This window comes from Phocoena sinus, chromosome 3 (genome assembly GCF_008692025.1).
Source record: "Phocoena sinus isolate mPhoSin1 chromosome 3, mPhoSin1.pri, whole genome shotgun sequence".
In the NCBI taxonomy this organism is placed as follows: domain Eukaryota; kingdom Metazoa; phylum Chordata; class Mammalia; order Artiodactyla; family Phocoenidae; genus Phocoena; species Phocoena sinus.
This window is the reverse complement of record NC_045765.1, coordinates 16850453-16875743: the sequence shown is the minus strand read 5'-3', so window position 1 is coordinate 16875743 and position 25291 is coordinate 16850453. Positions and strand designations below refer to the sequence as shown.

The 25291-nt window shown below is 53.0% G+C and overlaps 1 protein-coding gene across 1 annotated transcript in view; it reads left to right on the top strand.

Annotated features, from left to right (window-relative positions):
• The window catches only part of ADAMTS2 (ADAM metallopeptidase with thrombospondin type 1 motif 2), a 252663-nt gene that overhangs the window by 145983 nt on the left and 81389 nt on the right, over positions 1 to 25291 (top strand). The window contains exon 4 of the mRNA XM_032628799.1: positions 4823 to 5025. Within this exon, the coding sequence (XP_032484690.1) occupies positions 4823 to 5025 (203 nt within the window). The remainder of the gene's footprint in view (positions 1 to 4822; positions 5026 to 25291) is intronic.

The window sequence follows — 25291 nt, the reverse complement described above, 5'->3', positions numbered from 1 at the left end:
CCAATCATTCTGACTCAGGGTCCTTCCTGGTGGCCCACACATCGCTCAGCCAAGATGGATTCCAGCGAGGAGGAATCTGAGAGGTTGGGAGGACATATGGACTGGCATCTCCTTTTGACCTTTCCTGAATTCTTCCAGTTGGTGGTGGCTTGTTAGTTTTGTGTTCCTTACCAGGACCTCCTGTCGTAAAACATCTCATGCAGGGCTTCCCTGGTGGCGCAGTGGTTGAGAGTCCGCCTGCCGATGCAGGGGACACGGGTTCGTGCCCCGGTCTGGGAAGATCCCACATGCCGCGGAGCGGCTGGGCCCGTGAGCCACGGCCGCTGAGCCTGCGCATCCGGAGCCTGTGCTCTGCAACGGGAGAGGCCAAAGCAGTGAGAGGCCTGCGTACCGCAAAAAGAAATTTTTTGCAAATGGTTACCTGGCCAGGGTGGGCAGTTTTGGTCAGTGGTTCCCCTAACAATAGGAAGGTTAAGTTTGGGCAGAAGCAGCAGCAGAAAGGACATCCTAGGAGAGGCCAGTGCAGCAAAGGCCTGGGTGTGGGATGTGCACAGGGACAGCAAACACCCAGGCACACTTGAACCTACAGAGCCAGCACTTGCTGCATGTTGCTCCCATGGCATTTACAGACTCAGGTCCCTGGGGTTTCTCTTCTCGGGAATAAACATGCTTGTTTCTATCAGTTTCAGTTTTCCCACACCATCCCTTGGTGCTGGTGAAGTACACAGGTCCCCCTGGGGCACATTAACAACTCTGGATGACATGACTTGGGCTGGGTTCCAGCCCCTTCTCTGTGGTGTGACTTGTCTGAGTCACTTAATCTTCCTGGGGTTCCTTGATGCTAAAACGGGCACAGTAATGAGGGTAGTGTGGAGCCTTCCATTTGCTGTGAGGATCAGATGGCTGCTGGACATAGTGGAGGTTTGTTACTGTGAGGGGCTGTGCACATGCCCCACCCTGCCACCAGATGCAGGGGCAGCAGGGTCCGGCAGGGGCGTGTGATTCAGGGGTTGTGGCTGCTGTGACCCACTTATTCCCCTGGAGAGCAGGTACTTCAGGGTGCCCTGGATGCAATTCTGCTTCCCCTATTCTGTCCTCTCCACAGACTGTTATTGACTCGTTGAGGAATTCTGTCCGACCCGCTGTAGAGACTCTAAAATGAGGGACAGCTTTTGGAAGCTTCCTGTTGTGTCATCCTTTGCCTGAGACATGAACAGTCCAGAAAGGTCTCCCCAGCACAGGGAATGCTAGGAACTAAAACCCCTGTGGTTACCCATTGAGAAGATAGGGTCCTGCCATAGACACCTCTGCTCAGGGAAGCCTCAGCCTGCCGGGGTCCAGTCTTCTCCCATCTACCATGGATCAGCCACCTAGGGGGGACCAGCGGCTTCTCCTTGTGGGGAGGCTGTGCACAGAGGGCGATTGAGTCAGGAGCCAGGGCAGCATCGTCCTCCCACCTCAACAGGAGATGGGCAGTGCCAACTGCTCGTTAGTGGGCCAGTTACAAGCATGCAAGAACTCCAGGGGGAGGAGGGGAGGGTGACAGAGAGGTCTGGGGGACCGAGAAGAACTGAGGCCTTTAGACGAAGGAGGCAGCCCAGTGCAGGTGGACTGGCCCTGAAGGCCGGGATTGGTTTCAGGAAATCACTAGGCAGCCAGCTGAGAACCCGAGCAGGACTCAGCCTGAGGGATAGGCCCGCTAGAACCAGAGTGTGGTTGGGATCTCTGCGTGGCCTAGCCTTTAGGATCGGGCCCATTGTAGGGAGACTCAGGAGACATCCAAGAATGACAAGGTGGAATGACAGCCTGGCTGCTGGGTCCCATCAACACTCATGTGGCCCCAGGTCTGGGCGTCTGGCAGACCCTGCTGACCTTGGAGCTGTTCCCTACGTCCTGCCAGGCCTGAGCAGGGCTGGGGCTTCCAGGGACCAGACTGTAGGATGGGGCTGTCACCTTCAAGGTACCCCGAGTGGCCCTGTCTTCCTCCCTTCATCTGCACTTTACTTTGGATTTGGACACATCTCTACAGGGGCTGGGCCTTGGAGGGGTGTTCTAGAACATAATGTCCAAGCCACCCTCTAAAATTATCATGCTCGAGCTAATAATGATAACAATAATATGCTTGTGGTGAAATTAACATTTCTAATGCATTCTTAGAAAACATTGCTGTTTTTAATGGGCTTGTAACATACAATTTAGTTAAAAACTGAGCTTGCGGGCTTCCCTGGTGGCACAGTAGTTGAGAGTCCGCCTGCTGATGCAGGGGACACGGGTTCGTGCCCTGGTCCGGGAAGATCCCACATGCCGCGGAGCAGCTGGGCCCGTGAGCCATGGCCGCTGAGCCTGCGCATCCGGAGCCTGTGCTCCGCAACGGGAGAGGCCACAGCAGTGAGAGGCCCGTGTACCGCAAAAAAAAAAAAAAAAAAAAAAAACACAAAAAACTGAGCTTGCTCAGCAGAAGCAGCTACAAGATGTACCCTAGCCAGCCCTGGCCTGGTGGCAGCCCCATTCCCTCCCCCAGAAAATGTCAAGAGGAGTCACTGCACGGTGACTTCTTGGGTTAGGGTTGGGGGCGCACTCTGATGCCTTCAGAGGTTAAGTGGGCAGCAAGGGCGGCAGGCCAGGCAGCGGGCCCCTGTGTCCTGTTTCCAGGCATGGCTGTCACTCCACAGCTCAGTGTAAACTCCCCTCCCCCTCTACAATGACTCCATTTCTTTATTTCTCAGACAAGCTGGCTATTCTAGGTTTTAACATGAAATCTCCAAATTTTGAAATACTGTCAACCAAATAAGGTATTTAAAAAACACCACATGGCCCTAACAGGCACCCCCATGGTCTGGTTTTGCTCAGGGACCACCTGTCAGTGACCCCTGGCTTGACAGGGGCAAGGGGTAACATCCAGCCTCTTCCCTGGGAAGAGCTTTTTATGGAAATTACCATCTTTCTGCTTCCCAAGGTGGTTCTGAAGGTGAGCTGTCCCTGGTTGTTGAAAATGCAAAGAAATAAATGTGTAAAAATAGAGTAGCAATTCCTCAAACCCACTGTCAGGTTTAAGTAGCTGATGTTTCCCCTGGGAGCAGCAAGGATGGCCCTGAATTACCTCCAGACAGTGCAGCAGAAGGATGAGCTCTGCACTGGCGCTCTCCCTGGAGTGGCCCTGGGCAGTGCCTGCCGTGTGCACGTGTGTGCGTGTGTGTGGAGTGTGTGTGTGCCTGTGCATACTGGGGGGACATGGGGGACTACAGGGCTGGGGCGGGGGCACAAGGACTCCAGGAGGTAAGGAATGCCAGCAGATGCTCAGCCCTGGCACTAGCCCATTCCTCTTTTCTGTGCAGCCCTTCCCCCTCTGCTGCTCCTTCACTTCCACTTTTCCTTCCATAGCCAGGTTGCAGGTTTGTGCCTGAAACCTAACAGACAGCAGGTGTAAAGAAGAGAGCTTCTGGCTGGCTGGGGAGCTCTCTCAGTCTTCTGGTCTGTAAAATGGAGGCAATAACACACATCAAAGAGGCCTGTTGTCAGCACTGGATGAGGAGACATACTCGGAGGGCCTGGCTGCCTCACTGTGCCTCCAGAGGAGACCGTGGAAAAGAGCTTAGGGGACAAGTGAGAAGAATTGTTCTGGAAGACTCTTTGGTGATGTCATGATAACCTGAGGTCCTAGGTCCTTCCCAGGGCAAGAGTCTCTGAGACACATCTGTTCCTCCCCCTACCAGGAGTGCCAAGGAGGGGCAGGACCCTGGGGTCAAGGACCTGGCGTGGACACATAGACCAGAGCAGGGTTGTGAGGGGCTTCCAGAGGCTTTGGCACTGGGACTAATTGGACAATGTGGTCTGTGGCTGCCAGCAATGCTGAAGGTCGGCCTGGCCAGCTCAGCTGCAATCCTGAGAGGTAGGGGCCAGGATTGGTCCATGGTAGGCTCCAGGCCCAGTGGGAAAGTAGAAGGGGATTGAGACAGATGCTGCAGCCCTGCAGATGGTGCAATGACATCCTGGGGTCCTGGGCCTGATGCGATCCAGCCCCTGGCCCCCTCAACTGTGGCCCCTAAGGCCCCATGCCCCAGATGGTCTGCCCCGCTCTGAGCCAGGTGTTTAGCCTGTGGGGGACGGAGTGAGCCCCTGCCAGGCAGACTGTGGGGGAGTTGTCATAAGAGGGGCTCGTCCTGATTCCTGCATGATTCAGTCAGGCAACCTTTCATCTCTTTGGCACTTGGCATCAGGGGCAGGCACAGTTCTGGGGTTGGGGGTCACCCATGGCCTGGCCCCAACCCAGGAGTTGAGTGGGCCGGCCTGGCGCAGAAATGAGGGACCTAGCTCCAACCAGGAACTGAGCAGAAAGTTCCAGAAGAGGAGCTGTCTGAAAAGACACTGTGAAACACATACCACCTGGGCTGGGCCTCAGTTTCCCCGGTTATAAATGGGGAGACCAGCCTGGGAGACCAGCTCTTTGGCACTGGGTGGCCCTTGGGGAGTGTGCAAGTGTGTGAATGAGTGAAAAGAGTCCACCCTGCCCATCCAGCTTCCCACCCTCTCTGTTCACTGCTGGGTGCCAAACCTGGCCTCTGTGATGGCCGAGCTGTGGATTTGCATGCTGCTGGGTCTGAGCTGACTTGGTACATCACTGCTGCCCTCTCTGAACCTCAGTTTGCTCTCCTGTGAACTGGGGACAGAAATGCCCTCGGTTAGGGTGCTGTGATGGTGACAAGCTGATGGCCAAGCTGGCACCCGGCAGGTGCCGAGTTGCATCTGAGTGGGGTTTTGTCCTGCTGCGGTGTCCCTGGTGAGCCTGGGCTGCTGCTACAGGCTTTGTCCTGTCTCCTTCCAGGGATCTTCCCGGGCAGCCTGGACAGCCTCAGCCATGCCCTGGGCATCCTGGAGGAGAGAGTCAACAGCTCCAGGCAGAGGGTGCGCAGACATGCTGCCGACGACGACTACAACATCGAGGTCCTGCTGGGGGTGGATGACTCTGTGGTCCAGTTCCATGGGAAGGAGCATGTGCAGAAGTACCTGCTCACCCTCATGAACATTGTGAGTGGGGGTGGGGAGGCAGGGGCAGGGCACTGGGGGTGGGGCTGGGAGGCTAGGGGTGCAGGTGGGCCAGGGCAGCTGTGCTTGCCACGGTTTCCTGGTGGAGCTGGGGGTGAGTGACATGGTCACAGGGAGACTGTCTGGGTCTACAGGTGAGGAAACGTGACCCTCCCATCGATTTTGTTGAACCTCAGTTTTCTCCTCTGCAAAGGGCGGGTGGAGGGGGGTGGTTCTGACTTGGCAAGGCTGTTTACATACTAAGGCAGCTTTCCAGAAACTCGTCATTTGTGTACCAATTTTCTTAATTTTTCATCATACCCACATGGTATAGGCTGTGTATTTTCCTGTAAATCAACTGAATTTTTTTAAAACTTAAAATTATTTACAAAGGCAACCTCGCTTTATTGTAAAGGTAACTTAGAAGTAAAATGTAAAGCGATGTTATTCAAATCCAGCTAGACCGTCCTGCCTTCTGCTGGGTCTGCACCACAGCCCGCGATGTTCAAATGGGAGATTAGTGTGTGTTAGAGAGGAGGACAGACAGACCGACAACCATCCGAGGTTTCTCCTTGAGGTAGTTAGAGGAAGTGAAGATGGAAGAGAGCATCCGTTTCTCCCTGTGAGGTTGGGCTCCTTAACTGGGTGACTGGGTGCCAACTAAGCCTCCTGTGGCACCACGGGACACCTGCCCTGTCTACCCAATCCTGAGAGATTAAGCTGTTACCCCTCCCCTCATTCCAGCCCCTTCCACCCCAGGAGGTATAGGATGCTGACCTTGTAGAAAATGCAGTTCCTGCCTCTGCCCAGGGTGGTATGGAGGTCCTGCCCCTCGCTGCCTGGTGCCTCAGTTGAGCCCTGCTGGGAGAATATTAGGGGTTGGAGGGAGATGCAGTGGGCCTGCAACCAGGACACGCTGTGGGCCGAGCATTGTGGGAGGAGTGGATTTGTGGAAGGAAGCCTGGACTTGTAGGGGGCTGGAGGTGGGCAGGGAAGCCCAGGGGATAGGGGGCTCTACAGCAGGCAGGGCTGCTCCCCAGCCTGTCAGTGAACTGGGTCCTCCAGAGGTCCAGCTGGTGGCGAGCAGTGAGGGGGTAGGACATTTACTCCTGGCCTGGTTCTCAGCTCTGCTTCCTGGGCCATGGTGAGCCCCTGGAAATTCAGCTGATCCTTGGGCAAGACCTCCCAGAGCCCTAGTGAAGAGATAGGTCAGGGGCAAGAAGGAGGATATGAATGAGCCGGTCACTGGACCAGGAGTAAACCCCTGCCTGCCGGCCTGTCTTCCTCTCCACCTGCCTTAGGTAAGTCACTGACCCTCTGGAATGCAGCCATCTCATCTGCAAAGCAGGGCCGAAGTCTGTTTGCAGATGTTATTTTATTTTGGAGAGTGTTGTCACACTTAATCTCACTTATTTTTGAAAAGTACCTTTAATATAATAATAGTAATAATAATACCATGATGGCTACAAATATTGAGCTCTTAATATGTGAATCTGTGTGCCAGGCTTGTGCTAGTCACTTATCATGCATTATCTTTGGAAATCTTCACACTAACTCTATAAAATTGGTAGATATAAAATCTTGTCTGCCTTCCCCAAGTATTATACTGCCCTCCAACCCAGTGGACAAAAGGACTGGTTGTGGAATTCGAGAGTCCTGTATCCTGGTAAACTACTTGTTTCTTCACACCGGAATTAGCATACATCCCACAGAGTAAGAGCTCAGTCTCATAAGATGGGTCCCACTTCAAATGCCGAGCTCAACTCCCAGGTTGTCAGCTGTGCTTCTTACCAACCAGCTCCTCAAGTTCAATAATTTGCTAGAACGGTTCACAGAACTCAGGAAACCACTTTACTTACTATCATCGGTTTATTATAAAACACACAACTGAGGAACAGCTAAATGGAAGAATGCATAGGGCAAGGCATGGGGAAGGTGCATGGAGCTTCCGTGGCCTCTCTGGATGCACCACCATCCCAGCAACTCGATGTGTTCACCAACCTGGAAGCTCTCCAAACTTCATTGTTTAGGGCTTTTATGGAGGTTTTATTTTGCAGGCATGATTGGTGAAATCACTGGCCATGGATGATTGAACTCAATCTCCAGCTTTTCTCTCCTCCCTGAAAGTTGGGGGTGGGGCTGAAAGTTCCAATTCTCCAATCATACAGTTGGTTCCTCTGGCTACCAGCCCCCATTCTGAACTATCTAGGGGCCCACCAAGAATCGCTTCATTAACATAAACTCAGGTAAGGTTGAAAGGGGCACATTATGAATAACAAAAGATGCTCCTCTCACCCCTATCATTAAGGAAATTACAAGTGTTTCAGGAGGTCTGTGCCAGGAATGAGGGGCAGAGGCCAGATATATATTTCTTATTATTTTGCACCTGGGTTACCCCTGACCCCACCACTACCAGGTATGTCACTGAGAATGGGCTTCAGTCTTCTAAGCCTTGGTTTTCTCATCTTTAAAATGGGCAATAATTTTCATCTTGAGTTGTCGGTGAGGATTAAATGAGATGATGAAGGTGAACGTGCTTTACAGTCTCTAAATAAATGTGGTTTTGCTATCATGACGTTGACAATATTTAGTTTAGCGACAGCAGGTTTAGAATTATTCTTGACAAGTACAGCAAGGACTCTGAGTGTCTTCCTGAGGCTGGTGGATCAAATCCGCCCTTTCCCTGGTGTGGAGGGTCCCTCTGTCGCACACACCTTATGCCCATGAGCTGGTAGGAGGAAGTCTAGAACTTTGTCTTGGTTTTGCCAGTTAACTTCAATTTATTCATTTACACCCCCGTGATCCAACTGTACCTCAATTTTGGATAAGGGTGTGGTTTGGTTAGTTTCTTGAAAAGCATGAGAAATATAAAAATTCTTAAATTGAAACAAATTTGATTATAACAGAAAGGGATTTTAGGAGATGAATCGGAGGAGCTGAGAAAGAGTACTTGGGCCGTGTCTTATTTCCCCTGCTGCATCCTGCAAGTGGTGCTTGTTCCAGGCACAGCGGCTGGTCCTGCAGAGACAGAGGGACTGGTGGACACTCCTGGGCTCAGGGGAGACACGGCAGTGGGGGGTATCTGTACCTCCAACCTGAGCTCCCACAGTAAGAGTGCAGTGTGGTTGAGGGAGGTGAGGCCCCCTGCTTGGATCCTGTGTTGCCTTGACAATACCCTCTAAAGCTCAGTGTCTTCATCCAGGGTACATGCATGCCCTGGGAAGAGTCCCTGGGGATGATCTAAGGCACATGAGCTCTTTGGTGGTCTTGGGGAGGAGGGGGATTGAGGAGGCAGGAATATTTGAGAAAAGATGAGCTTCTTTAGCAGTGCTGTCCAATAGAACTTTCTGCATTGCTAGAAATGCTCTAATTCTGCATGTCCAATACAACAGCCACTAGCCACCCTGACCCTTGAGCGCTTGAAATGTGGCGTGTAATTGAAGAACTGAAATTTTAATTTAATTACGTTCCAATAGAATTTAAAACAAATTTTAATTATGAAAATATATATAAAATTTACCATCTTCACTGTTTATAAGGGAGCAGTTCAGTGACATTAAGTATACTCACATTATTATGTACCCATCACCACCACCCATCTCCAGAGCTCTCTTCCTCTTACAAAACTGACACTCTGTACCCGTTAAACAATAACTCCCATTGCTCCCTCTCCCCAGCCCTTGGGAAGCGCCATTCTACTTTCTGCCTGCTGTGCCCTTCCTCTGAACTTGACCAGCACATGGCGCTAAATGGCAGTGTGGGTGGCCCTGGGTGTGGGGGCCTTTAGACCCGGTAGGTGCTGGCCCACCTGAAGCTGCAGCCAGAGCCCCATGTGACCCTACAAGGCCTGGCCAGGGTAGGGCTCCCTCTTCTTGTAAGCGCACAGCTGGTCTTCGGGCTTCCCAGCATTTGGAGCCAAAGCAGCAACGTGCAGGACAGATGTGGCAGCAGCCGGCCCAGACTGTGCTCCAAATGAGGCATTTGGTCAGCAGTGAGGACAGCCAGGACCAGGATGGAAGTATTCCCAACTCCCAAGGCTGGGGGCCAGCCCTGGGCGGACAGTCTGTCCCCTGAGGGAGGTCACAGAAGCCCTGGGAGGAGGGTCAGGTGGGGGGTCCCAATGGCAAAAGACCTGGGGAATGTGGGCTCCAAGGAGCAGCAGAGGCCAAGGTGTCGGGCCAGGTGTCGGCGTGGCTCAGCCCTGGCAGCTCTAAGCCAGCTTGGTCTCCCTCATCGTTCAGTTATTCTGCTTGCAGGACTCCCTTTGGGGTCTCTTTGTGGCAGACCCTGGGCTGGGACGTGGGTCCTGGTGTGACACCGACATTTCAGGTTCATCAAATATCCACGTGCTCCCCTCCCTTCCATTTCCCAGCCTCCCTTGCACCTCATTTTTGGGGCTGTGTGGCTAGTTTTAGCTAACAGCCTGTGTGGAAGGAAATGACGTAGGTCACCTCTTGGCCAAGGCAGTTGAGAGCCAGTGTGTCCACTCCCTCTCTCTCTGTCCTACCACAGTGACCTTGGAAGTCACATGTCCCAGTAGCTGCAGCCGCAAAATGGGGCAGGGCCGCCCAACCTGCATAAGCCTGCGATGTGTGCAAGGAAACACACACCAGCCTTTACTGTATTAAGCCACTGAAATGTGGTAGATTCTCTGTTAACTGCAACACAGCCCATCCTATTCTAATACACACAGCTCCTGTCCATACACTACAATCAGCAAATGTTTACTGGGCATCAACTCTATGTCAGCCGTGAAATAGGGCCAATGTGGGGAACAAGGGGCCCAAGTAAGAGGGGAAGTTGGAGGCAAGGAAGGCCCGTCAATAGAGGGACTTGGATGTGACTCTGAGGGCAGTAGGAAATTGCTAGAGGTGCTACTTCCTTCCAACATTAATGGGCAAGGCATTTAATGCCCTTTTTTTCATAGGAAAATGGGAATTAATCCATCCCTCTTTCCACCTCAGACTCTCGAGGGTCAAAAGGGTTGGAAATATTTGCTGAGCATTTCGAGGGAGCCACCTGGATGTAGAAGGGGTCTCATGGTGTTCAGAACCCTCCCACAAACCCATTCAAGCACCTCTTTCGAGGTCCAGTTTCCTTCTTTTCTTCCTCAAGTCTAGAAAAGTAACATTCTTTGTTTATTAAAATATGCTATATTTAACATGTACCGTATACTACTTATGATGGAAAATTAGAATATATTCATATAGGTTTGTGAATGTTTTCTCCTATCAATTATTGCCTAGTACTTCATTTTAATGATGGCATAACATTGCACCACGTGACTGTAGCATACTTTTTAGGTAATTGATTATTTATATGACGCATGTAACAAAATTTATTTCCCTTTTAGATGTTAGTTTGGCCACTAATAGTAATGAATATCATTATAGCTGAAACTATTACTCATCCTTTACTATTTCCTTAAACTAAGTTCCTAAAAGTACAATTCTTGGTCCACAGTTATGTGCAGTTTAAAGTTTTCTGTGTCAGAAAGCTTTCTGTTCATTTTCACCTATTCATGTTCCATTGAGTAAATGCCCATCTCCTCACCTCTTCACACCACCAAATCCTTTTTAGCTTTGGCAGTTTGATAGCTACAACAGGGATATACTTTTGTTGTAAGTATTTGATGGTAAGGAGGTCCCATTTATATATATATATATATATATATATATATATATATATATATATATATTAAAACAGTGATCATCTTATATTTTTATGATTGGCCTATTCATGTTCTTTATTCCACTGGGACTTTAGCTTCTTTTGTGTTCATCTGAAGAACTGTTATATTAAAATAGGTTAATTTTTTGTCTGATGTTTGTGTGGGAAATGTTTTCCCCAGTTTTGTTGTTTGCCTTTTGTTTTATTTTGTTTGGGGTTGGTTTGTTGATGGCTTACATTTTTGTGTGTAGTCATGTCCTGAGATCTTTTCCTCCCTGGTTTTTCCCTTGGGGGCTGTCTTTGGCATTTCATGCCCTCTCCAGAAGTTAATCTTCTTGGAGTTTCTTTCTGGTTGCCCCCAACAGTGACTCCCATGGCCCGTTGTCAGCAGCATCATTTCCCAAACCCCAGCCCTCACTGACCACCTGACGATTCTTGCTGTGCATTCAGCTGCGGCAACCCCACACCCAGAATGTCTCCTGGGTACAAAACTCCCGGGGCCAAGTGCAAACTGAAAATGTGGTTCTCTTATTCAAAGGGCAAGAAAAAGTGTCATAAGAGGTACCTATACAAAGCCTTTTCCTTTCGTATACAGTCTTTCAACTTGTCAAGATTTTAAAATTTTCTATTTATTATCACTCTAAGCGAAGAAAAATTAGGATTTTTAATTATAATCATGCATTTTACCATTCATCTTTATATTGTACAAGGCCTGTTTTAAATGCAGATATTAGAACATTTAACCAGCATGGGGAATCACCAAAATTAAACAGATTTGTACTTTATGGCTTGTGCCCGAAGGGTGCTGCAGGCTTACCAGAAGTTCAGACAAAGCACCAACCAGACTTAAGAAGGTTGGGAGGAGGAAGACAGGCCCCCCAAGGAGTGGAGCCATGAGGGAGCACTCCCTGAGGGCCCCCGGTCCTGGCCAGTGATGCAGGGCGTGCCCCCGGGGCCTGACAGCTGCCTGTCCTGTCTCCCGACAGCTGCCACTGAAAGAACACAGGGCATCTCCCAGCCCCAACCCAGGTCATGCCCTGCCCCAAGATGCCCCAGGGCACATGTGTCCACCTGACCCTCCCTGCACCTGCATGCAGGCCCCTGTAGTAGTCACTGAGTGGGGAGTAGGAAGACAAGAGCCTGTCCTGTGGAAGTGGGACCACGTGTGAGCCAAGGCTTCCCTGTCCCAGCGGATTTCACTCACAAAACACAAATTCAAAGATAAAATAATGAATTTCAAGATGGTAACCACAGAGCGTTAAGCCCAAGTGCAGAGCCCTCCTGGGCGTGGGCCCTGGTCACTCGCCCCTGAACCCAGGAACCTGAGCCTGTGCTTCCTGCCTCAGGCCCCATTCTTATGGCCCATCCCCATCCTCTACTCATCTGGAGTCTCAGCTCAAACCTACCACCGCTCTCAGCTCTCTGCCCAGATGAAGAAAGCTGGTGCCTTCTGAGCACTGAGGCCAGGCTGTGGGCTGAGGCCTCATCCCTTGGGGTCTTCTGCACTGATTTTTACCTCTCATACACCATAGCCTTGAGATTGCTGGCAAACCCAGGATGAGGCCCTGTGTCCTGGGCCCAGGGTCCTTTAACCGGGCCAGAGAAGCTGGGACCCCTTGGGGAAGGCTGCCGGACAGCCTCATCCACATGTTTGAGGGAGGAGGGGTCTCGATCCCACCACCAGTAGGCTGTGAGGATGGAGCGGGGAGCACTGGCAGATGTGCGGCCCCTCCAGCCATGCTGGCTCCTCCAGGCCCCATGCCCCACACTGCTGCTGGGTCCCGCCTTGGTCCCCTACTTAGGTGTGCCTCTCCAGCGCTGGCCACCCCCTGCCGCCATCCCGTTTCTGCTCCTCCCGAGTCTTCAACTGTGGCTCATCTTCTGACCTTCACCAGGCTCAGTTCTGAGGACAAGGAACTCCCCCCTGCCCGGGCCGCCCTCTGCACTGGGAACTGCGGTCCTGTTGACCCCTCTTCCTTGGAAACGGGCTTCCTGCCTAGCCTGGAGCTCCCAGGCTGGGAGGCAGTCAACACTCCTGAATGTGCCTGCTGCTGACTCTGATGCCAGCCCTTGAGCTAGTCTGTGCTTTCAAACTCAGTGCTGTGGCAGTGCAAGCCTGGCACCCCAAGGAGCCATGCAGTGACGCAGCCCTCATGTTCGCGGTACCTCCAGTTACCTTGTCAGGCGTGGACAGTGGGTCAGGTGAATGGACAGTGGGTCTGGGCTCAGGTGAATGGGAGGCCAGGGAGGAATGCCTTCGGGGAAGACTCAAGAGCCATTATTAAAGTAATATGTTTACAAATGCACTTTAAAAAGTAAAACCTATTCATGCCAAGACTTCAAGAAATATAAAACTTAGGCACAAGACTAGTGCTTCCTATATGGCTTATAGCATTTAACTAAAGCATTAATTTCAATCCTACACTTCCCTGAGCAACCAAAGGCCTTGGTGGTTGCTCGGGCTCTCAGGATCCATAGAGACCTAGCACTGCTGCCTGACTGAGCTGCTGGTCCGCTTGCACTCCTTCTAGATGTGAGACAGGCCAGTGTGTTGGGTGATGACCTGCCCCAGAAGACGGCTCTTTGCTCGTGGGAGCACGTCCTCTCAGCAGGCCTGCCAGAGGCTGCTGAGGCCACGGTACAGATGTGAGGTGTCTCCCCCTAAAGTGCCACTTTTTCTGAATGGCAAGCATTTTAAAACATCAATTTTATATGAAAGTAAACTGGGACATATTACTGAGTTAAAGCAAAATTCGCCTGAATTTTTCAAGATAAACTGGAGCATCTAAAGCAGGGTTGCCAAAACTATAGCCCAAATCCGGCCCATCATCTGTTTTTGAAAATAAAGTTTTATTGGGACATGGCCATGCCATTCATTTATGAATTGTCTATGGCTGCTTTTGTACTACAATGGTGGAGCTAAGTAGTTGGGACAGAGACCATACGGCCCACAAAACTACTATCTGGGTCTCAAGAAGTATTCTCTCTCAGGGTGTAAAGAAATCTTCTACTTGCTTAGGGCTCACCTTGAGCTGTGGCCCCAGCGCTTTATAGTTGCATTTGCCTCCCACTGTTGTCCGTGCACACGGGCATACGTGTTAGGGAAGCACTGGGTGTAGAATGAGGACCAGCTTTGGAGTCAGAAGCAGTTGCATCTTAATCCTGGCTTTTACCTACCTGGCAAAGTTCCCGCCTTGCCCTCAACTTGGTTTCTTCATCTTTAAACCTCCCGCACACTCTGATCCATAAAGACTGGCACACTCACACCCGGGTACCCCCCGGAGATAAGCTCCCTCTCTCCCTCTTCAGGCCTCTGAGCCCCGGCAGCTAGAGCAACCCTTTCTTGCTGGCCATTGCAGGAACCTCACACGTGAGCTGAGCTCCACCCTCTGCCTGCTCAGACCCCAGCCCACCCCCACCCCAGCTTTGCCAGCTGAATGGGTCTGTGAGGTCACTTTGGGGATTCTTTTTAAAGCAACTGAGTGAGCATTTTAAAACAACATAGTAAGAGGAGCAAGATTTCTGGGCCAGCAGATCTGCCCCTCCCACCTGGGCTAATTGCTCATGTTCTGGAAGAGTTTCTGCCCCCACCCCCACCCCAAGCATCTCTTCTGTCAGGGGCAGACACACTCCTTAGGCTCATGGAGAACATGAGATCCAAAGGGGCTTCTGAGCTTTCAGAGCCGAGGCCATACCCTTTGACCCTTCCTAGTGTGGGATCAGTCCTCTGTACAGTATGTTCTTAAACATTTTTTGTTGAATGATTTCTGTCTGTGCCAGGATTCAGATATTTTCCCTCTTTTCTTTTCTAATTTAATCCAGAAATTGGCCTGGGCTCACCAAAGCCTTGCCAGGATTTGCAAACAATCAGAGGCACATGGGCTCCAGTTCTCATCAACTTCCAAGAATGCTGGGGACACGTGGTGATGGTGGGGAAGGCAGTGACAGGACAGGAATGTTTTCTGCTCTCTCGGTGGTGATCTCGTGAACTGGCCACAGAGCTGCAAACCCGCCAGGGGGAAAGCACAGACCCAAGTCCCATTTACGTGTCTCTGGCTCTGGTTCCTGGGGAAGAGAAAAACATCTCTGAAACTGGACACTAAAACTTGGTTCCCTTAAGCTGAAGGGAAGCAAGCAGCGCTCCTGGGGCAAGAGAGACACATTTGGGTTTGGGCCTGGCTGTAGCAAAGGATGTGAGGATGCGGAGAAAAAGTTCCCACTGTCATACGGCAGCTCCCCAGGCCCCAGGGTCTGCTGGTGCTGTGGCCACAGCCGGACGTTCCTGGCACTGTTCCTGTTCCTCATGCTTGTCCCGCTGGCCTGAGAGCATGGCCCTGTGTACCACCAGAAAGTATGACTATCAGGGCCAGCAGTGTGTGAAGCTGATACAGTACTTAGAAGAGGGCAGCGCTCTCAGGTGCTGACAGGAGCCAGGCAGAAAGCCTAGTCAGGGTGTCCAGGCTGTGGACAATAGGGAGTGGTGGAGACTGGGGCGACAGGAGAGGCTACACCTCTGGAGATCCCCTCCTGGGTTCCATTCACTTGTGGTCATTTAGGAATAAACAGGCACACTCTTGTGAGCTCCCCACCCCACCCCACCGAGAAGCTGGAAATCCAGCTTTTACAGGAAATCTAATTACTTTTCAACGTTGGCAACAAATTGAAATTAAGACCTCACACTGCACTAGTGAATCAGAACATGACTGGCTGATCAGAGGTTGGATTGTTCCTTCAGGCCTAGAAGAAAGGAAGCGACTGCCTGCCCTGCCCTGCTGTATGCCGTGATGGGGGATAATTAGTGCCACCTCCTAGGGCTGTTGTGAGCATGGCTTGAGTTAAACACCAGAAAAGTGCTTAGTGGCACTCTGGGCACATGGAGAGCATGCCTCAAGTGTGAGCTGTCCCCGGTCATGTATTTGCTCCTTGGGCGCTCTCAGAACCCTGGTCTAAATGGGCCCCACTCTGGGCACTGGGGTGTAGAAGCAGGCAGTCGTGTTCCTATGCTCAGAGAGATTGGAACACGGGAGCAGTGGGGAGCAGGGCAAGGAATACGTAATTTCATCCTGGTTAATATGCCTGCTGATCATGCAAGTACCACAGGGTCACAGGGAAGGATGCCCCAGATGAGGGCCCCTTGCGCTGCACCTAATGCAGAGGCAGAGTTGACCAGGAGGGGAGCATGGTGTAAAGGCTCAGCGACATCTCCACATCACAGTGCAAGATTGGGCCCGACTGGAGTGTAGGGTGCTTGGGGAGAGGCAGGAATGAGGTTGGCAAAGCCTTCTGTGCCAGGCTAAGGGGCTTGGGATCCACCAACATACTGTCAGGGGAGTCATGAGTTTGCTTTGGAGTCTAAAGAGACAGAAGCATCTCTCTTAGGGAGTTTGGGGTTCATGCCTTTTACTATTGGAAATGCCTCTCCCTATGGCCTAAGAGGCTGAGTTTTCACACATGCTGGCCCCAGGCAAGGAGGCACTTATATGATGGCTCTACGTTGCCCCGGTGGCCCTGTGAGGTTCCCTTTCCTGGGTAAGGTCACTGAGGCTCAGAGAGGCTGGGTGGCACAGGTAGGGTGTGGAAGATGAGACTCCCATATCTGTGTGGCCTGGGTGCGAGTCCTCTCCCCGCTGCCCACGGCCCCGTCTTTACCATCTATGACTCTCCTGGCTCTTCCCCTTGGCTTCTTCATCTGTTGTGTCTTCCTGTTCTCTCTAGGGTTTGCTCACCTACCCACCCACTCATTCACTTAGTGCATGTCTCTAGAACACCTGCTATGTGCCAGACAACAGTTCTAGGTGCTGAGAATGTCGTGTTAGCAGGCCTGAGGCCCTGCCTGCATGAAGTCACATTCCAATGGGGACGGGGGTGGACAGTAGATGCCCCCTCCTCCCAGGGATGGTGATGCAAGTGGAGAACGTTCTGCTGGGGGAGCCGAGGCCTGTCCTTACCTCTGCCTCTTCTTCCCTGAAGTGTGCAGCACTCTCCTGCCCCCTGGACTCCCCCACACCTCCCTCCCCACTCTGGGAGGCCCCCTGACAGCTGATGAGGGAAACCTCAGAGCAGCCTGTCCTTGGCCTCCCTGGGGAGCTGGCAGTTTTCAAAGCAGGAGTGAGAGTCCCCTCCGAACGAGGAGGGCTGGGTAGTGTCACTCCTTGGTGACAGCTCTGGGCAGCTGCAGAGCTTGTCTCCCGCAAGCTCCAGCAAAGTGACAGCCGAGCCAGAAGAGCAGAGAGCACCACTTCCCATCTGGCTGTCCCTCCCATCCAGGTTCCTCCTTGGCTGCCCCCTGTGCTGCAGGAGTTGTAGCTGAGTGACCCTTGAGTTCTCCTCCACTGCCCAGGGGGCCCTTTGTTGGCATGTCTCAGGGGGGTTAGGGGTTCACACAAAGATGCCAGAAATTTAATGTCAGATTCAGAGGGTCTACTTACCTGGTTCTGCATGTTCAGCACCTGGCGACGAGCCAGGCACAGAGTAGGTGTTGAGGAAATGTCTTGTGAATAAACAAATCAATGAGTAAATGAATTCTCATAGAGTGACTGTGGTCCCACCGACTCCCATAAAAAATAGGCTCTATCTGGGACTTCCCTGGTGGTCCAGTGTGTAAGGCTCCGTGCTCCCAATGCAGGGGGCCCGGGTTCAGTCCCCGGTCAGGGAACTAGATCCCACGTGCATGCTACAACTAAGAGCCCACATGCTGCAACTAAAAGATCCCGCATGCTGCAACTCAGACCCAGTGCAGCCAAAATAATAAATAAATAAATATTTTTTAAAAAAATAGGCTTTATCTGTCCGTGGAAAAGAAGTACCAGTAGCATAAGTGTTCTTGTCCCTTCTTCCTTGATGCTCAAGGCTGTTTGTCTCCACCATAGATGCTGGAAGTTTGAATCACCAGGTCATAGGAATGTACAGTTTTAATTTCAGCAGATTTGCCAAATTGCTCCCCAGAGCCCTTTGCCCTGGTTCCCATGCATGCTCACATGGGTGAATCTCCCAGTTTCTCTGAGCCTCTGTTCCCCAGTAGGTAAACAGGGGTAGTAATGCTCACTTGCAGGGTGCAGGAGGTGAAAGGTAGTGCTGTGAGGAGGCACCTGGCACAGGTCTGGGAAGGACAGAGCTGACCAACGAGGTGCAGCCGTTGTTCCTTCATCCACGGCATCTGCCAAACCAGCCCAGCTCTTGTCCTCGAGAAGCTTGGCTCTCTTGGGGACACACTGGCTTGCCTTAGCACAGCCAGAAGGACAAGGGCCTGGCTGGGGAGGTCAGAGCCGAGGTGAGCCTTGAGCTGATTGACCACAAGTTGGCACTTCCGAAGTGGACAAGGTGGGGAGGGTGCAATTCTGTGTAGACCTTCAGCGTGTCCCGGGAATGGGAGGCCTGGAGTGGGACAGACATGGGGGTGCAGGGCAGGGAGGCCTCGGAGGGTAGAGCTGGCCAGAACGGGGGAGCTTGGATTGATCCTGAAGCTTTGGGAGCCAGCTGGGTTCTAGGCATTGAGGATGCAACAGCTAAGGATGCAGAAGAGCCCCCAGCTCTCAGTGGGCACAGACAGGTCCAGTGGAGGGAGGTGGCAATTAGCAGACTAACAAACAAATGAAGGGATATGAGGCCGTGATGGTGCAGCAGAGGGAACGGCCTGGAGGATCCTCGAGCTGCATCCAGGTGAGCCCAGCAAGCTCTGGGGGGACGTCCACTGTACACGCAGAGTGAGTGGGAGGCAGCCAGCTGCGGGGGTGGGGCAGTCCTCATGCCCCTCGCCACCTGAGCCTAGCAATGAGACGGGCCTTGTGGGCTCCCGTGGCCCTTCCGACCCTGAAGTGACCTGGGGCAGGTACTTGCGTGTCCGAGAACTCAGCCCCTCTGCCTTTGGTTCTGGGCTCCCTGTGTAGCAGGGTATGTTCATCCATCTTCTCAGCTGCCTATTTGTTCTCTTCTTCCACGTTTCCGGGCGCCCGTTCCCAGCCTGGGCCCAGGTGGTTAACACACTGCCCTGCCCGAGGACAGAGGCTGGCAAAGACAGTGCAGCTACTCAAACAGAATCTCGTGGTGCGAGGGGCCATGTGCTGCACGCAGGACAGGAGTGTTTCCCACTGTGTTCCGAGGTGACTCCTTACATTCTGGTTGTTAGGAATAGTGAGTACCGAGGGATTTCACTCTGGAGGAGGGATATATTCGCAGCAGACAACTCTGGCAGTGAGCTGTGATGCTGCAAGGAGGGTTGCTCTGAAGCTTGTGAAGTTTTCTGGGAGGCTCATCTTTCCTGGTGAGCCCCTTGCCTTTGCCAAAGGCACAGGTGACAGTGTGAACGGTCAGGGTTTCCTTAGTCTCTTCTGTGTCAGTGCCTGGTAGGCAGGATCCCTCCCTTCTTTCTCATAACGTGGGGGACCCTGGGGCCCTAGTGGCAGTGGGGAGAAACTGGCCTGAGTCCTCGCCATTTTTGCTGTCAGGTCTGGCCCCAGACTCTTTACCTGGACTGCTCCGGTATGCTGAGCCCCACCTGGTCCAGGTCTGGTGCCGTGATGACCCATCCAGTCTGAAGCCTCTCCCACCCCGACCAGCGTATGCAGGAGCTTCTGGAGCCCACACACACCTCTCAGGGGCTGAGGCTGGGGGTGTTCCAGGCCAGTTTACTCCCAGGAACCCCTCCCGTTTCTCACCTCCTGCTAAAGCCACCTTGGGAGGGGACTCTGCTCTTGCAATGTGGTCTCATCTTAGGGTCCAAGTGGGGAGCAGGAGCCGTAGCTCTCAGGATCTGTGTTTGACCCTAAAGGTGTGTGAGGGGCAGCAGCAGGGGTGGGGGGCCATAACCCTGGGTCTGACTTCCTGCCTCTCCTCAGCCTCCTCCCCTAACCTACATAAACCAGGGCAGTTGCTTCTCCCCTGTTCCCCTCCCCAGGGACCTCCCAGGTGCCATGGCCCCCCTCCCCATGGTGACATTTTCCCTCTTTCTTTCCTTGGGTCACATGGTGATAGGGAAGCAGAAGAATATGAATTATAGGAGGGACGAAAAATCATTGTTTTTTCTAATGACATGCTGGTGCCCAGTTGCTCACATCACAGGGGTGGGGTCGTGCTCACAGGCTCTGAGACAGGGATGGGGTGGGGGGTCGGGGAGGATGCCATGAGGTGTCGCCACCAGGGGCCTCCCTGAAGTGCTTCCTCTGGAGGAGACTCCAAGCCAGGCCCTCAGGGCTCTGGTCAGGGAGGGCTGAGGAGCTCGTGGGTGACATCCCAGTGCTCTCCAGGGCCAGGCCCGCTGCCAACAAGAATCAAGATCCCTGCCTTCTCTCTTCTCCTTCCTGTCTGTGCCCTCCAAACTGGCCTTGGGGGGACGGTGGGCTCTAGCCTTTGGCCTCAGATGAGTTATTCTGTGTCCTGCGGCCTCAGCAGGGTCCGTCCTTCCCTGTTCTGCGGCATTATCCCTTTCTGATGAGTTCTCGGGTGATGAGTGGGAAGGTTGGGCCCCAAGTGGTGGTGTGGCTGTTGGTTACCCTGTGGTGGAGCTGGCAGGGAGAACCCCAGGTCTGGGTCACACACGGATACCTAGTGAGTCCCAGCATGGGCTCTGGAAAACAGCCTGGCTGTGCACTGCAATCCAGGCAGGCCTTTCCCGGTGGCCCTGAGGAGAGCCCAGGGTGGGCCCAGAGAAAGGACTCAGGGTATTTGACCTTCTGTCATTTGATGACAGCTCTACTGAGTCTGTGCTGTGTGCCTGGGATTTTGCTGGATGCTTTAAATATAGTGTTGAGGTCGGTCCTCCCTACAGCCTGAGGGGCTAGAACTAGTATTGCCTCCATTTCACAGATAAGGAAGCTGTGGCTCAAACAGGCAAAGTACCAAGCCCAAGTCACAGGGTAAGATGGTGGCCAAGCCCACCCTGGAACCCACGCAACCTGATGAAGTGACGAGGTATGGGCAGCTTCTTGGAAGTAATCAGCGCCAACATGGGCAGCTGTTTAAGGCATCTTTGTTCCTTCATTTGCACAGTAAACATTTGTTGAGCCTCCACCTAGATTCAAGGCACTTACTTGCCTGGGGGTGGAGGAGCCCATCCCCACCCTGGGGACCTGCAGAGATGTCCCCAGGCCCAGGAGAGTGTGGCCTCATGCAGGACTGGGGACTGAATGGTTTCACCTTCGTGAGAGGAGTCACAGTGGGGGTCCTGGGGGCTGAAGAAGGGGCTCCACCTGCCTCCCATTTTTGTGCACAGTACGTACGACCTTAGTAATTCCTGTCCTGCCCCATTTGCATTTCATGACAGTTTGATATTTTGAGCAGAGGCCAGAGTCGTGTTTGTTCTTGCTTTGCCTATGAAGCATTTGCTGAGAAACGAGTGGTAAAGAAGATCTGCAAAGGGAATGTTTATTCTCACAATGAGACTGGGCTTTTGCAGTCCCGTTTATGTGTCATGAGATGCACACGAATGAAAATACTCACTGGAAGCCCGCAGACTTTCTGCCCCAGGTTCTACAGCACTTTCTTCACCTCCACCTCCACCGTGGCGGTCCAAGCCTTCTCCTGGAGGGCTCAGAGAGACCAGCCTTCTTCCCAGTTATGTCAAGGGTTCCTGGAGAAGCCACAAAGCAAAACGGGCTATGTGCCTACCTCCTGAGGCCCCACAACAGACTCCTCCAGACCTGGCTTCTCCCCCCCAGGGTACTCGGGCTCCTTCTTAGTTGCCAAAGCTTGGCTCAAGGGAAGAGGTGGTAACTTTCCTGAAAGTTGGACGTAGGGGTTGGGAGCCCAGACAGCCTCTCTGCCCCTGCCTGCCTCAGTAGGAGCCCCATGACCTGGACCAGCCCCTCTGTCCCTCCACCCTGGTAGGGGAGAAAGTCACCTCTGCCCAGCAGCCTCAGGGCACCTGCCAGGGCTCAGTGGTTGCCCAGGGCAGAACTCTGCCACAAAGAAAGCAAACTTTTACATTATCATGCAGAGCTTGTGTCCTTCCTTATTGTCTATTCCAGAACAGAAACTTGGCTGCATCTTTGCATAAGCAAAAGGCGCATTACGATGTATTTCCCCAAACAAGAGAGCTCTTGGCCTCTCTGCACAGAGAAGGGCTGCGGCTTTGAACCTTTTCCCCAAGGTTTAAAGATTCCAGGATCAATTTCTCAGACAGGGCTCAAGGACGTTGTCCCTGCTTCCCCTCCTCCTGCGGTCTCAGCAGAGGTGAGCGCACAGGCCTCGGGAGGGCAGGTGGGGGTGGGGAGGCACTTGAGCCCTTAGCTGGGTCTTTGATCATTACAGGGCATCATGCACCCTGCTGCTGTCACACATTTTGCCCATTTCCTCTTGTTTCATGTTTACCAACGTTATTCACTCATTCACCCATTCAGAACTCTTTACTGAGCACCTACTGTGTGCTTGACACTGCTAGGGACACAGCAGTGACTGAGGAGGAGGGGTGCCTCCACATCAAATGCATAGTCCAGTCTGGGAGCAACTACTTTAAGGGCTCACTCTGAAGGGGACAGTCGTGCTGGGGGAGGAGGATGAGAAACCAGAGGGCACTGCAAGTGCAAAGGCCCTGAGGTAGGGATGGGCTCCCTGCGTAAGGAGCTCACAGGTCAGTGACTGGACCATGGTGAGCAAGGTGAGGGCAACCTGAGAAGAGGGAGCAGGGCTTTAATTTTATCCCAGTTGCAGTGGGAAGGCCCTGTGGTGGCGGTAGGGGGAGGGTAACTGCCCTCCTCCTTTGAAATACATCGATTGCTCTTTGTTTTTTCAAATGCTCTTGTATGGGAAGCAGCCGCATAGCACAGGGAGATCAGCTCTTGGTGCTTTGTGACCACCTGGAGGGGTGGGATAGGGAGGGTGGGAGGGAGAGAGATGCAAGAGGGAAGAGATGTGGGAATATATGTATATGTATAACTGATTCACTTTGTTATAAAGCAGAAACTAACACACCATTGTAAAGCAATTATACTCCAATAAAGATGTAGAAAAAAAGAATCCCTGCCAATGCGGAGGGCATGGGTTCGATCACTGGTCCAGAAAGATTCCATGTGCCACGAAGCAACTAAGCCTGTGCGCCACAAAAAAAAAAAAAAAAAAAAAGAATTCAGAGACTGGAGAGGGAACTCCAGGTATGAACCATAGCACAAGCAGCAGGAGAGGGCAGCTGGCTTCCGAGAAGGCAGAGCTGTCAGGAGTGAGGGTTCCTGGAGGAAAGTAGCTGAAGTGGAGCTCAGAGAAGCCAGCCAGGCCAGCTTAGAGAGGGCCCCAAGTGCCAGGGTGAGGGCTGAGGCCTGTTCCTGAAGGCACCGGGGAGCCATTGAGGGTTTCAGGCAGAGGAAGCAGGAGGTCAGACCTTTTCTGAGTGGTGACCATCGTGAAGAATGACCGTGGGGGAGACACGAGGTGGGAAGGTGCTGCTTCCTTGTCTACCTGTGGAGGAGATGGAATGGGAGTCAAGGGACGGGCGTGGGGGGAGTTGGGAGGGAGATGTTTGGAAGCTGCCTTCTGTCTTTGTGGCTCTTTGTGCTATGTCTGTTAGCTCTCTGCTTGGCGGAAATGTTGTAGCTGTGTCCCTATTATGGAGGCAAGTGTTTTCCTGGGCATCTTATTCCCGGGGGTCTCTACACCACAGCGGGCCCTGCTGGCTTCTGGCCTCACCGGCAGCATTCTGTGGAGAGTGGGATGCAGCTGGCCTCAGGGGGCTATGGCAATTTCACAGCCCCCTGAAAAGTTGGCGTGGCCCTGGCGGGGCAGGGCAGGGCCCACTCCTCAGCAGAGCCAGCCTCCTCCACGGCCCACAAGCCCTGCATTCTGCCCTTTCTGTTCCTGATGAGTGGCAACGTGGGGATTGGGAGCCAGACACCGGAGGGGAACCCGTTTGCAGGTGGGGGGATTCTGCCACACCACCGTAATGAGCAAGAAGACGTCCCAGGCCACCTGGTCACTGTGGGGGTCCCACCTGCTTGGGAGGGGGCTGCAGGGGGCCGGGCCTCAGGTGAGGCCACCGGGAGGGCTTGTGAGTGGGAATCCAGGTTGGGAACCACCCAGAAGGTCCAGCAGTTGCCAAGAGGTGCCTGTGTGTAGGGCGAGGCTGGGGCACACCCAGCTGGAAGCCCTTCCTCCCTAAGAGGAGCAAACTGTGTGCAGCTGTGTCCCTGTGTGGAAGGGCAGAGGCTTCCTAGGAGAAAACAGTGAAAGGTGCACCACAGTGGAAGGCTACCAGGGAGGGCAGGGCTGGGGCATCTCGAGAGCAGGCCTGGCCTCCTTGCTGGCTATCTGCTGGGTGTGCTCCAGACGTGCCTTTTCTAGCTCCTCAGTAGTCCCGGAGGCCCAGTTGGTCTCTGAGGGCAGAGTCAGGGTGCCCAGCTCAATTGACAGGAGCTGGTGGCTGATGGGCAGCTCAGAAGACAATGCTTCCCCAGCTGGGCCCTCGCTCAGCAGCCTGACACCCCCTGGCTCTGACTGCCTGGCCCTCACCCCCAGCAGGAGGTGGGCCTCTGCCTCGCAGAGTCCAGCGCCTGTTGGTGGGGATCCTAGGGTTCTGGCGCCCTCCTGTCTCTCGAATCAGGAGTCAGGGTCAGACCTGTCCAGCATCCAAGAAGGACACAAAACCCCTTACCCGAGATGAGAGTGGCTGCCATCGGCCCCAGTGGTGGGACCAGGAGAACAGGAGGATCCTGGGCCCCGATGGGCAGGGTCTGGGCCAGGAACTGAGAAGAAGCCCTGCGTCTCCTTCCTCCCTTGGGGACCAGCCTCAGCTTCCTCATCTCTCAGGAGGGGCTGACACCCCTCCTTCTGGCCTCAAAGGGCTGTTGGGAGCATAAAATGAGGTAATTCTTTGAACTCAGCCCTGAATTCCTTCCAAATAACAATCTATCCTGCCACTGTCCCTGGATGCCCTAGGCATAGCTGGGAGCCAGACTCCATTTCAGCTCTCTGAAGCCACCCCTCCTTGACAAGAACCTGTCCCCTCCCAGGTCCCAGAGAGCAGGTTCAAGCTCTCTGTTTTCATCTTCTTCCCAAACATCGGGGCTGTTTTTACCCTCTCTGCCCCGCCCCGGCCCCCCACTCGAAGCATGACCTGGGAGTCAGAGTTGAAGGGAGTAAAGTGAAGCTGGCCATTCACTCCTGTCTCTCTCCCCTCTCTCCTCTCCTGCCCGCCGTCCCCCAACTCAACCCCAGATGCAGCAGGACCTCCCTGTGTCACTGCCTTCTTCCTTTCTACAGCACGACTATCAGTCAAACTCCATGAGCCAAACTGGCGAGGCTCTGCTTGTGAAAGATAAAGCAATACCGTGGAGACAAAAAAATCCTCTCTCTTAAGAAAAAGTAGTTTTTAGGGCTGTTGTTTCACTGTGGACCAAAAAGTCTAGTTTGACCCTCAAAAGTGGGCAAGGACCTCCGTGTTTAGGGGGTGTACACCCGGTTACCGTGACCTCGTGGGAGGCTGCGGGGCGATATGACTTAGCAGCAGTGACTAATACAGTTTTCCTGTTTTCACCAACATCATTCCATCATGCATGTGCGGAAGTCTAGTCCTCACAAAGCTTTGTGACATGGGGACTGTCATTCTTGTACAGAAGGGAAGGTCCGGCAGGGGTGAGTTAGCAGAGCCTCCCAGGGCTCCACCTTGTCAGCTGCAGGT